General features: G+C 28.4%; 1 protein-coding gene and 1 long non-coding RNA gene across 2 annotated transcripts in view; one reads left to right on the top strand and one right to left on the bottom strand.

Moving 5' to 3' along the window:
- LOC147906755 (uncharacterized) overlaps positions 1-17,910 on the top strand; it is an 80,960-nt gene that overhangs the window by 47,945 nt on the left and 15,105 nt on the right. The gene's annotated exons all lie outside the window — the stretch shown is intronic.
- On the bottom strand, positions 10,872-14,780 carry LOC105151463 (Niemann-Pick type C-2b). The gene is made up of 3 exons (XM_011065171.2): positions 14,581-14,780; positions 11,483-11,784; positions 10,872-11,148 (listed from the first exon to the last, which is right to left on the bottom strand). Exons 1-3 carry the CDS (start codon positions 14,657-14,659, stop codon positions 11,065-11,067), a joined length of 465 nt encoding a protein of 154 aa, XP_011063473.1. The 5' UTR covers positions 14,660-14,780; the 3' UTR covers positions 10,872-11,064.

The raw sequence follows: 17,910 nt of genomic DNA on the forward strand, positions 1-17,910 counted from the left end.
TAAAAGCATTATTGTTCAATTAATCACTATCTTTTAGTATTAAATTGGCCAGTATTAAAGTGGATTTCTTTAAAGGGTTAATCTTAAGAGATTCATGTTACCATCCTAAAATGTGCATCGAAAGTTTGTAAAATAGCATGATAATGATCCTTCGTTGCTCTCGCACACAATATGTATTTCCGTTATTTTCGCATAAATCACATTTAATTACCGCAAGGCATGAGATTTCGTGACATCGAGAGAGGCACGAAACACCACTGAGGTTATCGTCTCGTGTTCACGTCGATCACATCGTGGAACACGGCAGACCACTCGATACAAGCCGACACGGGAACAAAATTTCGCGGAAAATAATATAATACGCCATTGTTACTCCGTTATGAAGCTAAAGATCGCGCGAGCTTGTTAAACACCACAGCGATCGGAAGAATCCGGACACAACACGCAGAGTCGAACGACTCTGTTCACTGTGAAAGTGAACAAGGATTTTCATGAGCCCTCCGACAAATTTTTACGATCGATTAATTCCAATTCGATTAATTTTTTGTAATACGAACTTAACTCTCGGAATATTTTTCTGTCTTAAAAAGTTCGAATGTCTTTGCGACACTTCTCAAATTTTCATTCAATCTTTATTTTAAAGAATAGAGGGGTAAAAGCTTATTCCCACTGCCTTTTTGTAAAAAGATCGCCGCGGGAGAAGTGGTTTTTAAAGTTGGTTCTCTATTGCATAACTCTGCAAGCTGTTAGACTTTACTGACATTTAATTTTAGCAGAGAGTTAGATATCATAATGCGGTATACATAAAGCATTGAAAAGTTTGTCGAATGAATGTGCTTTAGCTCTGAAATATATTCTATACAACAGTGGCTTTAACCACGAACAAAATATAATAAATACAATACGTGAATGTTAATGCAAATAAAATGTTGCGAAACAAAAATTGAGACAACATATTGAACTACTAACTACTGCAATTGAAGCAACAATAAATGTAAAGAGAAATATTTGGTAGCATGTTTAACAATTCATTATTTAGTAAAATCCTTTACAATTATGTAAAGCAATTTCAATAACTGAAATCGTTAGTGAGACCGGTTCATTAACGCATCTGTTCCTGATCCAATTAAGGAATTATTGAATATTATACGTTAAAGTATTTCACCAAAATCACATATGTGTACAAAATAGACATGTTATATTATACAACGTTTGACAATTGCATGAGGTTGCAGTATATAAATTAATTTTTGGTCGTAAAATTAATTTATGCAACGTAAATTAGATATTGACAAACGTGCCGCTAGAATACTAATATACATTAATTAGTTTAAATCGAATAGTTCATTTACTATTTTATACAAAACATTAAATAATTGATCATAAAACGCATTCGCATCTTTCAATTTCGAATATATATGCAATACGAAATGTATGTTTGTAATTAATTACACCACACAGCAAGTACATTGATTAATATTTAAAATGAATACTATGTAAACAGGAAATAATTCAGTCAATTTATATCAGTCTGTATTTACTTCCATACTTTAATAATTGATACGAAACACGAAAATGCCAGACTCGACGTAACTTGATTATACGCAACATTTCTCATGTAAATATTAATTATTGACTTTTGATTTGTTGCAAAAAAGGAGTATGACAAGAGGAATAAAAAATTGTCATTATTGTACTGATTTGGTGACAGTGAAAGAGATATAAATACCGCAGTTACCACATTTTGCAAATTTCATGACATAATGAATGAATAAAAGATCAATCCTATCTCTTTCTCTCTCTGTCTCTCTCTCTCTCTCTCTCTCTCTCTCTCTCTCTCTCTCTCTCTCTCTCCATTTAATTATAGCGTCTATCAAAACGCAATCAATTGCGGTAATCAATCAATTAATAATTACGTGAGTACCATAAATAAATTTACTTACCGATCGTCGTGCTCGTGCAATCTCTTTTTCTTTGTCGATCCAGAGTCAATTACGGAGATTTTACCAATTGTCTGTTGCTGCATTTCAATTTCATCTACCTACATCACATAAAATGAAAAGAGAATATTAAGGATATGTATATCGCATTACACAAAAAATAATAATAAAAAGTATTATCCAAAAAGGTATAAAAATTTCATAAAAGTATAAATTATTCTATTATTACGTCTGAATATCTATATAAAATATTATCATATTCATCATTTAAAAGTGTTTTAAATTTTATTTGCATTAATTTGTATGTAAAATCGGTTTTTTTTTTATATTTGCAAATTTGATAAGGAAATAAGCATTATGAATTAAATTAAACATTAAACATTTTATAAATACTAATAAATATTAATATAAAAGTTTATTTATATATCCACGTATATTCGTTTAAAAATTATTTATCTAAAACTATACAACAAGATATGGTCATTTAGCTGCATATGAACCATTAGACACTAAGTTATTTGTTTTGTTTTTGCAGTTAATTTCAGGATGTATTTATGTGACCAAAATTTTTTTGAGTAATGTTTCGATTGATACTTTTAGCCAATATTATACAACCAAAACATTCTTAATGTATTTTTACATTTAAAAATGTATATTTTGCACTATTTTAATTTGTGCCAGAATTCAGAATAAAATTCTATTTGTAATTTTATGCACCGTATAGTATGTGTATAAAAACATTTGAAAAATCAGAATACATGTATATACATATAAAAAAATATATATATTAAACATTATTATTACTGTAAACTATAAGCACTTGTATTAAAATGCATGGCGTATAAAATTAAACATAAAATTGGAAAATGTAACTAGAATTCTAAAATTATAAAGCAAATTTAATAAACACGTGGAAAATTATGAACTTTGAAATTACAAAATATGAATTCAATCGAAAGTTATATGTGAAAAATTACAAAACAAACTTAATAAAACAACAATAGTGGATTCTAAAAGCTATGTTATAAATTAAAATAAAATATAAATTTTAACTTTTATAAAAATTTTAAAAACAAACAATTCCATTTTAAAACTGATGCAATTTATAGATGCGGTCAACACTTCGTTCGCGAGATAAACGCTTCTACTGCTTCATTGAGCAAGACAGAAAAATAAAAAAAAATAGACACTAAAATGGCTAAAGCTCTAGCATATATTCTATTTTATTTTCTTTTTATCCCGTTAAATGCTTTGATGAAACATTTTACTGTTTTAGCTTGCTAAATGTTGGACATGACTGTTACATAACCATAATTTGTATCAGCTTTTAGGGAACCGAGTTCTATTTATTATTTTTTAAATGTAATAATAAAATTAATAATTTCTTACAATTTTTAGAATCCTGTATATTATGTCTTATTAAATTTATTTTACAATTTTTAATATTATGTAATTTCCTATTCAAACCTGTTGTAAAATCTTCCTTAAAGTAAGCTTAATAAAAGAATAACGCAAAAAAAAAGAATAATGAAATATAATTTATCTGAGATTATGAATAAAGGAGCATATAATTGGTAAGCATATAATCGCGAATACAACATTAGAAGGCACAGTAACGAAAACACCGACACGAATTACTGAAATATCAAATATGTCACCAATCAGTAGGTTGCTCGATCACTTTTCGCGGGCAATCAGCGAATTAAAAAGAAACATGACGAAATTCAACGCAAATCGGTAACACGTTCGTATGTGTGTAATAAACGTGAAATGTACGTCGTAAACTCAAACGAGCTGAACATTACCGTTGTATTTACGTCGCTCTAATAACGATCTGCGGAGTTTCGATGGACGAGGCGACGTTTGAATCCGTTAGGTGGAATTGACGATCACGTGGATTATGTTCGCAATTAACCGCGATCGCACGTAATAATTGTATCTCGACGCCGATGATCGCCCGACACTCGTTGATCGACGGCTATCTATCGAATTCTGTTCGCCCGTATGTACAAATTCACTTTCAACAACTATACGAACCGACGCGACGCAAAAAGGCTGTCGCGACTTTAAAGTTGGCGCGGAATGACACGACAAGATGGCGAATAAGGGGGGGGAGTAATAGAGACCGCGGACGACAGATGGCGCCACGCGATTAGAAAAACCGCCCGAAAAATAAAATTCCAAACGCGTATTTATCGGTATTTATTGAAATCAGAGACGGTAGTCCTGATCTTATATTTAGGACCGTCTTAAGTACAATTTTAAGATGTCATGAACTAATCAAAGCTGCATTAGTATTTCAAGACATTACGATAAAATAAGAACTGACTATGAATACTAAATATTCAGACACAATTATATGATACGAATTTATAAATAGACCTATGAGAATAAAGTTAATTAAATAAAAGAAAGAGAAATTCTATATTTGATCAAAGTAGATCTTAATGCTTAAATATTTGTATAAATTTATGTACATATTTGATTCTATAAATCGTGCGCCGAATTCTTTTTCTTGAATCGCAATCAAGAGTATATAGAACCAGAGTAATATAATATCACTTATCAAATTGATAAGCAATTTAATAATTTTTGATGCTAATAAGCATCTTTGAAAAAATATTAATAATCAGATATTAATAAAAATCTTAAATTTGCGAATAATTTATTGTGAAAAATATCAAAATTTCAAAATTATAGAAAGAGGCAAGGGAACTTATTACGATTCTTGAATAGAGATGGAAATTATGAAAAATGATCGAATTTATTAGAATATTTATAACTTCATTAGTTAACGCCTAATGAGTTTGTTCATTTTTTACTTCGTCTAAAGAACGTAATAAATTTCCAGATTATAGGAAGAGGACAACAATTCACTGGTTATTTCGAAACGCCTTTCATGGAAAAAGTAACTGTAAGCGATGCAAACAAAATACGAGCCGAAGCTCGAGCGGCGGTTTGTTTCCAAGAAACAAAAAAACTTTCCCTTTCGAACAAACAGCTCACTGATCATTAGGGTGTAAAATCAAACACAGTATGCCGCATTCCGAGAAACAAAATGTAAAAACAATGGGGTAAATCAATCTCTGTCTTCACGATAGAATTTATAATTTACTAGAAATTTAGAAACAATATAAAGGTTCGCTCGCACCTTTCGAAGAAAAAAAGATTAGTTGTGGTGTAAAATGCATGGAGTAACGCATGAGTAAGATTTGAGCATCACTTTCAAGATTTTAATTTTTATAAGACTGAAACAAAAAGCCAATTATTTTCGAACAAGCAATGAACGATCAAAAAATCAAACAAGATATGCCCGTGGCGTGTTTCGAGAGATAAATAAAAAAAAAACACATGATCGCAGATCATAAACTTTCATCACTGTCTCCATGACAGGAGGTTTGTTCTTTTTAGCTGAATTTTTTGCACAGTTCACTCTCTCTTTTTTCTTTTTCTCTCCAACGTGAAGAGGAAAAGAGGAAAGATGAACCGTGCAAAAAGGTCAGCTGAAAAGAATAGGTCTAGGATTGAAATACCGATTTAGCAACATGAGACAACCCAAAGGAATCCAAGGAGAACAAGAAAATAATGTCAATTGACGTCATATCGATAAATTTATGTTATTTTTTTAGTCATAAAAATTTATCTTTTAATTAGATCTCAGATCGAGATTATTGTCATGACTAAAAATTGATATAAATTCATCGGTATGACATCAAATTGACGTCAAAATGACAGAGTTTTGTATAACATTACACATAATTGAAAGAATATGAACTAATTAATGTTTTTCATTTCTTTCCTTTTCATGACATAAAAGACTGATTAGATAGAATTTCTCATGCTTTGCATTATGCGTAGGTCTCTGTGCTCCGGTTTAAAGTCCAAAATCGAGACAAGACTGTTAGACGACTTTAAGTCGTCTTATGACTCGATTTTGGAGTTTGGACTTTAGACCGGAGTTGTCTGGGGAACAGATCGCCGACTATTCATACAACTTTCGAGAAAAATAAACTAGCTGCGACAAAACAAAGCAGAAGATTCGAGTCAGTACATTAACTTTTTCAATCTGATTTTAATAGAACCATGTTAAATATATTTTTAATTTAATTTAAGAGCACCTTAATAAATAATTTATACTAGAGGAAATTAACTTTTTTCGAAATTTTTTTTTTAATTTTGACTATTTTTTCCATTATTATATCTACATTTAATCTTAAAAAAGAAGGGGCCTAAACATTTGATTTTGATGATTTTCCCCCCTAAAACATACAGCAATAAGACATACATAAAATAACCCTTATTTTCGTCTACAATGGACATATCAAAAGTTTCATCAAAATCAGAGTGGGACATTTGATTCCCTTCTCTTGTCGATAAAACCACATTAGTTTCAAGTTTCAACGAATACTATCTTCAAATTTGACGTACATTGCAGAGTATCTTTATTTTTTGCATAGGATCTAAAAAAATTAAATAACAAAATCAAAAAGATACAATCTATTGAGATTTTTGTTGAATTTGCAAATTTAGTGTTTTGCGTTTACGCGAAATAATTAATGATTATTTTTGGAAATCAAAGATGGAGAAAAATATAATAAATCAAACTTTTAATCAGAATCAAGCAAATTAATAAAAAAGACATTCGAGATATTTAATAAAATTATTATTTTACGATTTTATGCTTATCATTTTCGTTCCACTAGAGATTGACTACTTTGCGATCGAAAATTCAGCTATTCTGCCGAAGATCGAAAATTGGAATCTTCTCGTAATGCTCTCTCTAAAAAAAGTTATCAGATTTGACTTTCCTGTCAAAAACATTTTTCTAAAAACTGGAAGAAAATTGATGTACGCATTTAAAAAAAGATCATCAAAATTGTGAGCGTTTTTCGCGTGCCCGATAGCCATAGTCAAAAGCCAAAGTCTCCATGAAAACATTGTAAATACTGGAGAAATAACAACCGTAGTCATGCACATCATGCATACAAAAGATATTATGCGCTTTAGATTTAGCAAATTATCTTCTTTCAACTTATATATATTTTGTTATTAGGTTTTGATGTTTTCTACGACTAATATGTGCTAACTATAAGCTCAAATTATCATAGGTATTTTATCAAACTGGCTAAAGTAATAAAATCATGAAGGCAACACATAAGCAACAAAAAATTATTAAATTTATGTTTATGTTTTATTCACAATTATGCTGCAGTGACTATGTCAACTTAATAGACATGCATATCAGATTTGATATAACACAGACTACGATTGAAGCTCATTTTGCATATATTCTTAAATTTAAAAAAATTAGAAATTCTTGTTAACGCGATTTGAAAAATCTTGAGATCAATTAGCTGATACGATAGAAAGCTAATAACCAAAAATCTGAAACATTATATATTATGCGAACAGAAATAATCGCGCTACACGTTGAAATATCGTCATATATTAATACAAGATTAATTATTTATTAATATGTAATATTGTTTAATATAGGTCATTTAATTGTCACCAATCAATTTAATATTTTACTCAGTGTACACGAAGTGCAATTATACACGTGCGATATATAATTAACGCTTCGACGGTACAAATCTATCGTCACTCCACCAGCGATTGAGCAATGAAAACGTTTCGAGATACATAATTACCATCAAACATCGCTTTGCTAATAAATTTTTTGTGAAACTATTTAATTTTCTTCTAATGTATGTCAATACATATTTTACGTAATACGGACAAAATGAGTTTTCCAACTGAATGATATTTTATAAAGATTTTGTAAATAAAATCTCATCTCGGGAAAAAATATTTTATATATAATTATATAAAATTATATAGAATTATATATAATTATACATAAAATATATCCATTTATGTACAAATATGTAATAAAATGATGTATAGTTTTATATAATTTTATATAATTATATATAAAATATTTTTCTTTGGGATAAAGACATAATAAGGTAATTGCAACATAATACTGTGATCAAGAAATGAATAAATTTGAATTTTAATGACTTTTTGAACGTAATGATGACTTATCGATAGGAATCCCAAATCGTTAATGGATGGTTACGTTCGTGAATGTACTTGCAGACATTTTAAGAATATCTCGAGGGGATATATGCTTTGTGAACTTTACTCAGCACTTGACGCAGCACTTGATTTTCTTGGAACGATAATAAACGATTACATAGAAAAAAAATAATTTTACTGAAGTATTTATAAATTTAGCTAGAGATCTGAAAAAAATAGTTATGTTGGACTAATTAAAATAATTACGTAGAATGCTCAAACTAATTGCTTAAATATTTTTGCAGCATTGCAATTTTGAATATTTTGTCACTCTTCTGCAGTTTCCTACATAATTTTGGTTCAGCAAAATTATTTCAAAACTGACACAGCAGATGTGTCCAAAATACTACATTATGGAAGTATCTTAAAAATATATTTGGGATATGTAATATCTTTAAGATATTTCTCTGATGTCGAACATTTCTGCTGTATGTGTGTGTCTAATTAAATTTTTTAATAATTTGCCAAAATCATTCTTTCCATGTACAAATAATCGCAAGAATATAAAATCGGTATACTGCTTCTTTATACACTCATTTTATTAATTTTTTTTTTTTACTGAATCATAATAATCATAAAAAGCTGAAAGTAAAATGTGAAATGAAAGAGAAATGGCTGAATGCCAATTGGCTCGCATTGCCTACCAAATCATCACTTTTTCATATATCTATCATTTTTAAATTACATCCACTCTTTAAAACTTTTAAAACGAGTACCAAAATAAATTTAAAACGACTAATCGTTAATCATTGTTATTATATCCGTCAATAATTATATACACGGAATGAACGATTCTGCTAAAAATTTAGATACAAAAAATTATTCTGTTGGGCTATCAAAGTAATTATGTAGAAAACATAAGACTTTAGTTTAGATATACCTAGTTCTGAACATACTTTTATTGTATTATCAAAATAATGTATAATGCTCAAGCTGATTGCTAGAATATCATAACTTGCAATATTGCTTATCATACTTTTCTACATAATTATTTTGATAGTCCAATAAAATTATTTTTAGATCTATCAAAATTTATAGATCCTTTAGCAAAATTTTTCTTTCCGTATACGACATATCAATTTCAAACGCTTATGTTATTATTGTATTTCTTAATATCAGCGTTTAAATTAAAGCAATCACGTAGTGCATAATCATTAACAATAATGTGATAAACAAATTAATTTCGCGAATTTTGCGAATAATCCAACATCATAATTAAAGAGATTCACTTTATACGTACCTGTAATTATTGCCCGACATTCCCACCAATCGAAATGCGACAATCTAGCATCGGTACGAAGCTGCGAATTATCGAATGTTAAACGTATGTTATAATTTACTGTCGAGAATATATAAAAAGCATCATTATTATGAGCAATAAATTGTAAGGACAACATGACTGCGTAATAGATGGTAATTTGTTCTTGATACATCTTTATCTTTTTATTATATTGCTAAAGAAAAAATACAGAATCTTCATTTTCCTCCTTCATAAAAATGAGAAAAGGTATATAAATCTGCATGTTCATTTACAAAGTATATGCAGTTCCAATCACGTATTATTTCCTTTTGAAACTTACTCATTAATTTCTTTGCAGTATCTCATAAATCTCATTTATTCTTGTAAACTTGGCTGCTTTACAGAGAAGGCGCGTCGAATATTTTCTTTGTCATTTCAGTGGGATTTTCACAAAGGCTGTATATACACATATTCTAGGGAATCACTCTCTGTCGAGTTATATGCTTCATTTGCAAGTTGCCTTTTTTTTCATTTTTCGACATTTTTTAATATTCATATGTGTAAATTTTCTCGCCTCGACTGCTACCTATGAGGCTTGATTATACGCTTGTGAATACTTTTCGATCGACCAACGGTAAAATCGCAATAATGGGCATACATCAACTCAAGTTTAATCATACGATATACGAATTGAATGCACATATTGTACGTTATACATAATATACATCATTATACAAATTTAGTACGCATATGATACACAATACTTATAACTACAAGAATCATAAAATAATTACTTAATAGACGTATTGTAAAAAATGTTGCTAAAGATACAAGATGTGGCTACATGTTCCAAATTTAAATTAAAGATAATTATAGCTTAACAAAAGATGTAATGATTTGTTTTTTACATATTGTTAAGCAAATTAATTATATAATACATAAACTGCCTAATTAAGAAAATAAATTATAAACTACGATTCAAAAATATTATTTTTAATAATGAGATCGTAAAAAAATCATTATAGTTTAATGTAGAACGATGACATTTACATATCTGACGATAATAGTAAATAGAACAGATTGCACTTTGGACGTAGAAGACATGAAATAGATATATAAAAAGACTTCGAACGACACAAGCATAAAATAAAAGTGAATTGTCAAAATCAAACAACTGTTATACTCGTATGCTTACGTGAAGCATGTTCTTTATTGCGATATTATCGATGATCGGCCAAATCAAAGTTCTTTAATTATTCTTAGTTAAAATATCCATTATTTGTGTTGGTTGTTTATCATAAAAGTACAATATTTACAATATTATAATACTTATAATTATTTAATCATTATTGAAAATTACTCATATTGCATAGTCCACGTGATCAGTCGCTCACTCATAAAAGATTTTGAATATTTAACAATTGTCAATTATAAAGGTATTTAGAAATTTAATGCTGCTAAAAATTAGTTTAATAAATTTTCTCTTGATAATTTGTCTATAAAAGTGTCAATTCAGGCAATTTTTTTCTCTAATAATTTTATCTCTAACAAAAATTATTATTATTATTAAAATTTAATATGAGAAAATAGATAAAATAAATGAAACAATATTTTGATTAAAAATAGAAAATTATTTTATTAAAAAAATGTATTTATACATCACAATATTCTGTATCGAAAGAATTATTTGCATACAGTACTACATAATATCAGCCAATTAAATTACATAAGCTCAGAATTACATTGATTACGCGTACTACGATTTTTAATTGTAACATGCCGAAATCAACAAAACGAAGTATTTTATTTCGTAATTTTTGCTGGTATTTCGAAGCACATGACTTTATCTTTTTCTTCTTTCAATGCATAACGTACGATTACTGAAATCTGTAAGCAAAGTTATAACAAACATTTATGGCAACAGGTTGAAATCAAGTTACGAAAGAAACAAATTGCACATAATTAAAAAGAAAAGATGTATTATCAGTATTAAATTATTCTTAAACCGATATCAGACTAGAGATTAAGATTGGATTGGAATTTGACCAATTACAACAAAGTTATTTAATTCAATGTTTAATTCAAGGTTTTTTCTAATTGATTAAATTTAATCTTAAATTAATATTGTATATTATATATGTTTATTATATACATATATTTAATTATTAATAAATATGTGCAATTACGAGTCTTCTTTAAATTTAAAAATTTGCAAAATTACCCTGGGATATATTGATAAAATAGGGAAACTGTTTTTGTACATGTATTGTTCATTTTTTTTTAAGGGACAACCAGCTTTGCTACCATCAGCGTTATAAATATTATCACAGGCATTTGTTCCATCAACTCCTATGAACGGTATGGGTATGCCGCTAATAATTCCCTGCACGTTATTAGTTAAACTCTTAATATCTCTGTTAGGTACGAGTTTCATTTCTATATTGACAGTCGATCCCTGTTTTAATAGACACTCAGGTTTGTCGCAGTTGGATATTTTGATTTGATCATCGTCGAACAGAAGATCTAAAATCATAAATCGTAAATTATAATTTAAATAGTGTAGATATAATATGTATCTGTTGTGTCTTCACACAGCTCGATTTTTTCTTTGATTATGTAAATTATAATCAAATCACATGATTATTTTATTTATAAAAGGCAATTTAATTTGACATTAAAATAATATTTCGCACGCTCTTTGTTTGAAGAATATGCATATATATACATTAGAGTAACAAAAATAGAGGATGAATGAGTGCAGAAACTTGTGCAGTTTTCATAAAGTTGATTGCCTTGAAATATTTGATCTTCAGCAAGATTCCCATTATAATGTCTGAGAATGTAAGAGAAAGTATAAATAGAATATATGAAAACGAACGTATCGTATAGTTATTGTATGATGTCTATTTGCGCTAATAAGTAAAAATCGATTAACTATTAAACATTTTTTTAAATTTATCAGACATTGGTAGTAATAGTAATTTTTTAGAGTGCTAGATCAATGTCATCTCATAAAAAGCAGAAAATTACATCACTCAATAAATCGACATTAATAGTAAGTTTTCCTCAATGTCGTAAGAAAAAAAATATAAGTTTATTCAGATTGAAAATGATGACACGTTTGCTTCTCATGATTATGATTGATCCGTAATGATCCTGAAGATTATTGCTGAAATAGCTAGACAACCGGTCAGCAAGAAATCCTAAACAATAAGACAAATGTAAATTGTACTTATGCAAACATGACTATGTGATTTTAATTTTTCTCATGCATTCTTTATAAAGATGATCCTTTTGTGAATGTAATTTTTTAAATCATATATACTTATTTACTTTATTGCAATAGTTCATTTAAGCACAGTAAATCGAATAAAAAGAAATATTATATTATATACAGTTAAAAACACGATTCGATAAAAATATTTTACTAGTATAAATATACATTTGCATTGAAAATGCGCAAAATAAATGTGTTATCAGTCAGGTATAATTGTTGCATTTAGTGTCAATAGCATAATATCTTTATTCTAGTTCTGAAAGAAACTACAGTTTTTAACTGTTTTTAATTTCAATTTTAACGATCGATCAATATAGTATATTTTTTCCTGTCGATTTTGTTTGTTGTGCTTCGAACATATAAAGAAGAGACTTTGTTTATGTACTTGCACGATATTTATTTTTTACTTTAATCGACGCAAAATTTCTAAATTAGCATTGAAATTCTAACGGTGAAACGAGTCGATTATAAATTAACGTATAAGTTAGTATTTTGTCCATCACTTTTATCATATATCAATTATATTTCTTGTAAGCAATTATATAGGTATTAATAATAAAACTAATTCGTTGTCTCATTCACATATCTCTAATAATTAGGAATCATTACACGCATTATTATTTGATGATAAAATTATGAGAACACTAATTATAGTTTCTGTCACGAGCATGAGAAACAATCTTCGATGTAGGTAATTATTCGATGTTTTACTTGTGTGGTAATTTTCAAAATAATCTTGTCTAACTATTGAAGGACAGTTCTCCTTCAGCAATTTATCATATGATTATGGATAATACATTTCTGTTGAGAAATATTTGTACAATTCTTGAAAAAATAACAAGACGAAATTAATATGTTCAAAATATTATATAGTATACAATATATCACAAAAAGAATTTTAAATATCGAAAATATATCGCAAGTCCCTTACGTCAGAATATTCTAAAATATGTGAAGTAAAAATTTTGTCAATATATTTTGGAAAAATTATGCAAGCATATGTAAAATTTATTTCATCACAAGTTACATATTTATTAATAGTTAAGTATTAGAAAAATATTTCAACACTTAAATAAATAAAGGTGTTGTATAAATATTTTTATTACTCAGATATGAATCAGTAGCGAAATCTAAAAATACATTTAAATATCAAGTAATAACAAGATGTGTAAATTAGCTTGGAATGCATATGATACAGTATGTATATGGTATGTATCTATTGACAAGATATAGTATCTTTATTTCGATTTGCCTTGACAACGAATTATGATCAAATTTTTTTATTTTTTTTCTACTTTTACCTCTATGTTTTCGAAGAATTTTTATCAAACATATTAATGATTCTAGAGATAAATTATATTTAATTTTTGATGGAGTTTTAGAAATAAAGAATTATTTGTTCTTCTTGAAAACTTGGAATAAAAATGTTCTCATACTTATAGAGTTATATAACATTTTTAAGAATGCAAATAGAAAAATAAATCAATAAACTTTTTGACCAAATATTTTATAATATTCTGTACAATAATATTTTGACACAATGTCGAGAAAGTTTCATAAAGGTACTTAATGATATTGGCAAAAATCTTCTCACATAAAAAGAAACAGTTTTAATTTTAAAATAAATATCTTAGATCTGTAACTTTTTCAGATGACATCAAAAGATGATCATAGCTCTCAGTATATTAAAAGCAAATTTGATAATTATTTCTTTAAACATTTTATATAACGCTTTATCTGAAAATTCTCTCTTGCGCATGTTTTAATGATAATACTATTATTGATCATTTAGTTATAATACAGCAAATTTTCGTTTATCAACTTGTCTATATATTTACGTAACGATGCTACGTAAATAAATAAGTCCAAAGTCACTTACAAAATTATAGAAAAAGCAATGAATTATTATGTTATAGAAACGGTTCACATTTTAAATGTAAATTTATTAAAAACTAAAAGCTGTCTTTTAATAGATTAATGTATCTTTATGGGTTAATGTATTTTTTTAATAATATTTATACGTTTTTATTCAATAAACTTACCAGAATCACATACATTAACTGCCGTGGCACTGGCAAGCACAATGAGCGCCGCGAAAACGAGAATCGTTTCCCTCAGCATCTTGTGCAAAGTGAAAGTGTTTCTATTTTTCCGTTCGAAACCTTGTCAGAGGTCTGATCAGATCCAACTCCGGCTCTCGACTGATGACTGTAACTCGAACGCGGTCACAGGTGCTTATACTGTCTATACCGTTGCGCTGTATATAAAACTACGACATTCAACGCATAACGTTCGATATCCAATAGAATTTATTTCTTGAAAACAAAAATGTTGCTCACTAGAATCGAATTATCTTATTGGATATCATATCGTACATTGAATGTCGCGTGAGTCCATCAGGTATTAAGGAAGGGGATAAAGAAAATAAAGTATCAAAATTTGTAAGTAATCGATCAGAAATTTAAAATAAAAGAAAAATTCTAACTATAAGATTGTTAATATAATATATTTCCATGTATATCATTTTTTTACTATTTGTATTTATGTGACAATAATAGATTTGTTCAAATCTACTACTTAACATTAAAGAATTACGTCTTCTATGTACATATAATATTTGTAGATAATAATTTTAGTTCACTTAATGTGATGTTTAATAAAGATGTTTATTTTGTGATAGAAATAACTATTGACTTGTAATGACAATTACAATTACCACTTATAAATATAATTTTTAGTGCATTTGATACGAATAAATTATATGAAAATTTGATAAATTAATTATATCTGTTATTAACTGTTTATAAACAGTTGAAAAACATTTTAGCTTCAAAAAATCCGTTTGGAAAACAGCGTTGTGCAAAAGCCTGTTTTGCTTGTAAAATGTAAAATCGTTTCTTATAATCTTTAAAGCGAGAATAGTTAAAAAATTAATTTAAATTACATTACATAACGAGAATATATAAAAAATTAAGTTTAAAATTAGAAATACGCGTGGTGTTGCAATTATTTATGAGACAGGTTACTACATCTATCGATGAGAAATAGTGTGATACATCATGTTTTGATATTTAAAATATAGAATGATTTATAAAAATGCTAGATTTAACTGCAAAAATATCAGATGCTACAGAAAATATTTAATTTATTCTTGGAAGAATACGTATATGTTAGAATCAACAAAGAGTGTGATATTTCTAATGAATTTCATTTTTTTTCAAGCGTATGATACAACTAAGTGACGCATTTACAAGAAAAACGACTGATTAAAAAATGTAAGAGAATTTTTCTGTTTTACATGTGCGCACACACACACACACACACACACACACACACACACACACACACACACACACACACACACACACGCACGCACGCACACGCGCGCGCGCGCGCGCGCGCGCGCACACACACACACACACAATTTATTTCTTCATTCTTCATTCTTCCTATTTTTGTTTTATCTGTGGTTAATATCTTTGGCATAAAGTTATTAAAATTAGATTGTCTAAAATAACGCGCGTACACAATGCATATTTATGTACATTTATTTTTAAAAATTTTAATTATTATTTACAACATTTTTTTAAGAAACCAAAGCAGCAATTTCATACATCGTAAATATTTTTAGATATTATTACTCTATTTGTACTCTAAATGTTAAGATTATTATTTAATTAAAATTAATTGTCGGTTTTTGCGATTGAATGAGTGCGATAAATACTCAACAATCATAGGTATGCACGCGAACGTTCCATATTTTAATCGTAACTCGCAACGCTCTTCAGAATGTTTGATATCTCCTTTTTTCTGACTCCGTTTACCTCGGCATAACGAAACGGAAATGAAACGGACCACCATGGTCACAAGAACAAAGCACCGGAAATTAAGAATCTTTGTCCACCATTTGTCCCTTTCCTTCTCCCTTTTTCCCTCTCTTTCTCTGCGGCTGGATGAGTCTCCTTATTTTCAATGGTAAACGAAGATCTCGATTAACTTCCGTAAACCGTATACTCTTGAAATTACTGCCACGTTGGTATCATATCGAACAATGTATCTCGTCGAAACAAGGCACGGCTGAAATCGGGAGAATCCGACATCTGACATAAAATCACACGAGTTCGCTCGCATTCACTCTTTGTTTGATAATTGGACAATAACAACGGCCGCTTTTCTTTCTGTTTTTCTGGAGTGTATGTACATATGTATGTGATATTGGTGATATAAAGATAATAATCACAATCGAAATTTTCAGATTAGATTCTGTCGATGTGTTCAATTTATGCTTGTGATCATATTAGAGACACATAGAGTTTATAACACGTCTATTTTATAACGAATCTGAAATCTTATAATGTATCTATTTTTAAAAAATTTTGCTCAACAAAAAATAATAATATTAAATATTCGAATTTGGTCTCAAGGTTGCGGTTTAGTGACTAATATATATAAAGCTTTTAAAACGGTTCTCTTATATGTCAGACAAACCAATAAAATGACGTAATGTTATTTTGTATAGGACATAAAGGGTGTTTTTTTAAACCCGATAAATTTTTTTAAGCCCGATAGAACTTAAAATTGTAAAAAATAACACAAAAATTAAATTATAATCAAAAAATTTTTTTTAGTCGAAAGATCAATGCATGGCATTAACATTTGAAAATGATTTCGGGCATATGGCCACCGCGGCTGTTTAATTTAATTTTTTGTTTTATTTTTTACAATTTCAAGTTCTATCTTAAAAAAACACCCTTTACATATATATTCTGCGAAATGGAAGTATAATATGGAAATAATATGGGAGCGTTCGATGTGCAGTATTATCTCGAATTATCTTGTCAAGCTGACAGACTGATCAGAGTGAGTCAGGACAGTTATGAAACTTCTCTAAAATTATTCCTGCGTGACGATAAATATTTTTGTCTCTTTTATAGTTGACCAAAAGTCTATTAAATGTGTAGTTTTTACTTTCTATTAATCTTTAACTATGATTTGCTTTATTTCGAAAGTAGACTGTACCACAAGGTTGAATAGTTTAAAACAGATGATTTAGCTCAAAGAATAGATTCTATATGTAAAATAAATCATTTTGATTGTAAAAAAATAATTGCAGTAATTGCACGAAATAATTATTTCGCGGCAAATAAAAAACTTGGCTTATTTAAAATTAGCTTCGATGTAAATACGGAAGAAATACATTCCAGTATTAATACGGAACGTATACAATGAAGGTCATGTACGAAAGAAATTTTAAATTCCAGACGTACAGCGAGTGCATTGATTGAAGTAAAACTCCAAAGAGAATACTAATTGTTATAGCGGTAGTAACCTTGAAGAAAGAGTTCCTGTTGATTCTTTTGATTTGAATTGTA

Source organism: Acromyrmex echinatior, chromosome 18 (genome assembly GCF_024713525.1).
Source record: "Acromyrmex echinatior isolate Ae372 chromosome 18, ASM2471352v2, whole genome shotgun sequence".
Lineage (NCBI taxonomy): Eukaryota > Metazoa > Arthropoda > Insecta > Hymenoptera > Formicidae > Acromyrmex > Acromyrmex echinatior.

Excerpts from the sequence above, each read along its gene's own strand:
- LOC105151463 (XM_011065171.2), bottom strand. The coding sequence starts at position 14,659 with ATGCTGAGGGAAACGATTCTCGTTTTCGCGGCGCTCATTGTGCTTGCC. Across the intron at positions 11,785-14,580 it reads AGTTAATGTATGTGATTCTG|ATCTTCTGTTCGACGATGAT; the intron begins GTAAGTTTATTG and ends TTATGATTTTAG. Across the intron at positions 11,149-11,482 it reads TTTTATCAATATATCCCAGG|ATTTCAGTAATCGTACGTTA; the intron begins GTAATTTTGCAA and ends CTTTGCTTACAG.